General features: G+C 48.0%; 1 protein-coding gene across 1 annotated transcript; it reads right to left on the bottom strand.

Annotated features, from left to right (window-relative positions):
* Positions 1–19: 19 nt before the first annotated feature.
* On the bottom strand, positions 20–712 carry LOC144478077 (uncharacterized; the record flags this gene model as incomplete). Its single annotated transcript, XM_078195797.1, has 1 exon — positions 20–712. A coding segment is annotated over exon 1 (693 nt), but the record flags the coding sequence as incomplete, so codon positions are not given.
* Positions 713–1,145: the final 433 nt, after the last annotated feature.

Raw genomic sequence — 1,145 nt, 5'->3', positions numbered from 1 at the left:
TTTTTTGCAAAGCCCGTACGTTATTGACCGCTGTATCAATAAATTTTATAAGAGAAGTGCCATTTTTCCTTTTGGCTGGCTCTAGGTCTAAAATTGCGTTAACGTGATGCGATATTAGATTCTTCGGGTCATCAAACCGCTCCTTCAATCGTTCCCAAGCTAATTTATAGTTCGCTTCCGAGACGCTATAGGATTCGATGATTTGGGCAGCAGGCCCCGACAGCGCCGAAACTAAATAGTTAAATTTGTCCATGTCGGACAGTCTCTCCGAATCATGGACCAAGGAAACGAACGTGTCTCGAAAGCGAATCCATTGACTGAAGTCACCACTAAAGTTAGGAAGTTTTATGACCGGCAACCGCGTCATATTAGAGTCTGATGGAGCTGGGGAAGCGCGATTCGCCGTCCCAGGCTCCAGGCCTCGCGCTTGGGCCAATCTAGTTTCCGCTTTTGAAAGAGTTCTAAAATAACTGTCTTCGAACTGCTCGCGCTCCGCGAGCTGGACCTCCTCGTTAGGAGTGTCCAGTACCGATGCCTCTATTAGTGACTGTACTCGGTCGAATCTCTGAAATAAATCTTCATTTGCCCGAACGCGTTTTTCGAATGCCACTGTATCCGATTGCACGTCCGCCGACTCGACGAATCTTTTAAAAACTGTTAATTTTGCCTTAACGGCTCCGCGCTCGGCAACTAGCGATTTAGAGGCTTCCATGATGTACCACGGTTAAACACAAATGAAACAAAGGAAAAGACTCACGAAAGGATAGGGTTGTATCGACGCTTCCAAGCAGGTTCCGTAGCCCGTCTCTCAATGCAGTCGTCGTGTCCAGCCAGCAACGATGCGTCCAGACAGCTACCTTTCCGTGGCAGGGAATCCAAAAGTGCGATGATTGATGCAACCCTTGAAGATGCGCGCCGCTTGCTGCTATCACGTCCAGGGGGGTGTTGAGTCAAGTCCTCACACACAGGCGCCTCACTGGATGTACAAGTCGACGGCCAAGTCTTCCAAAAATGTCACGTTCGATGTGGAACTTTTCACACACACTATCCGACCAACTGTTGTTGCTCGTTCAAAGAAATCCGGCTCGAAGGACCAAATGTTGTTGCTCGTGGTTGATTTTAATAAATCGTTCGAGCTTTTGAGT

The sequence above is a fragment of the Augochlora pura genome, unplaced genomic scaffold (assembly GCF_028453695.1).
Source record: "Augochlora pura isolate Apur16 unplaced genomic scaffold, APUR_v2.2.1 APUR_unplaced_7607, whole genome shotgun sequence".
Taxonomy (NCBI): Eukaryota; Metazoa; Arthropoda; class Insecta; order Hymenoptera; family Halictidae; genus Augochlora; species Augochlora pura.
This window is presented reverse-complemented; position numbering and strand designations above follow the sequence as displayed.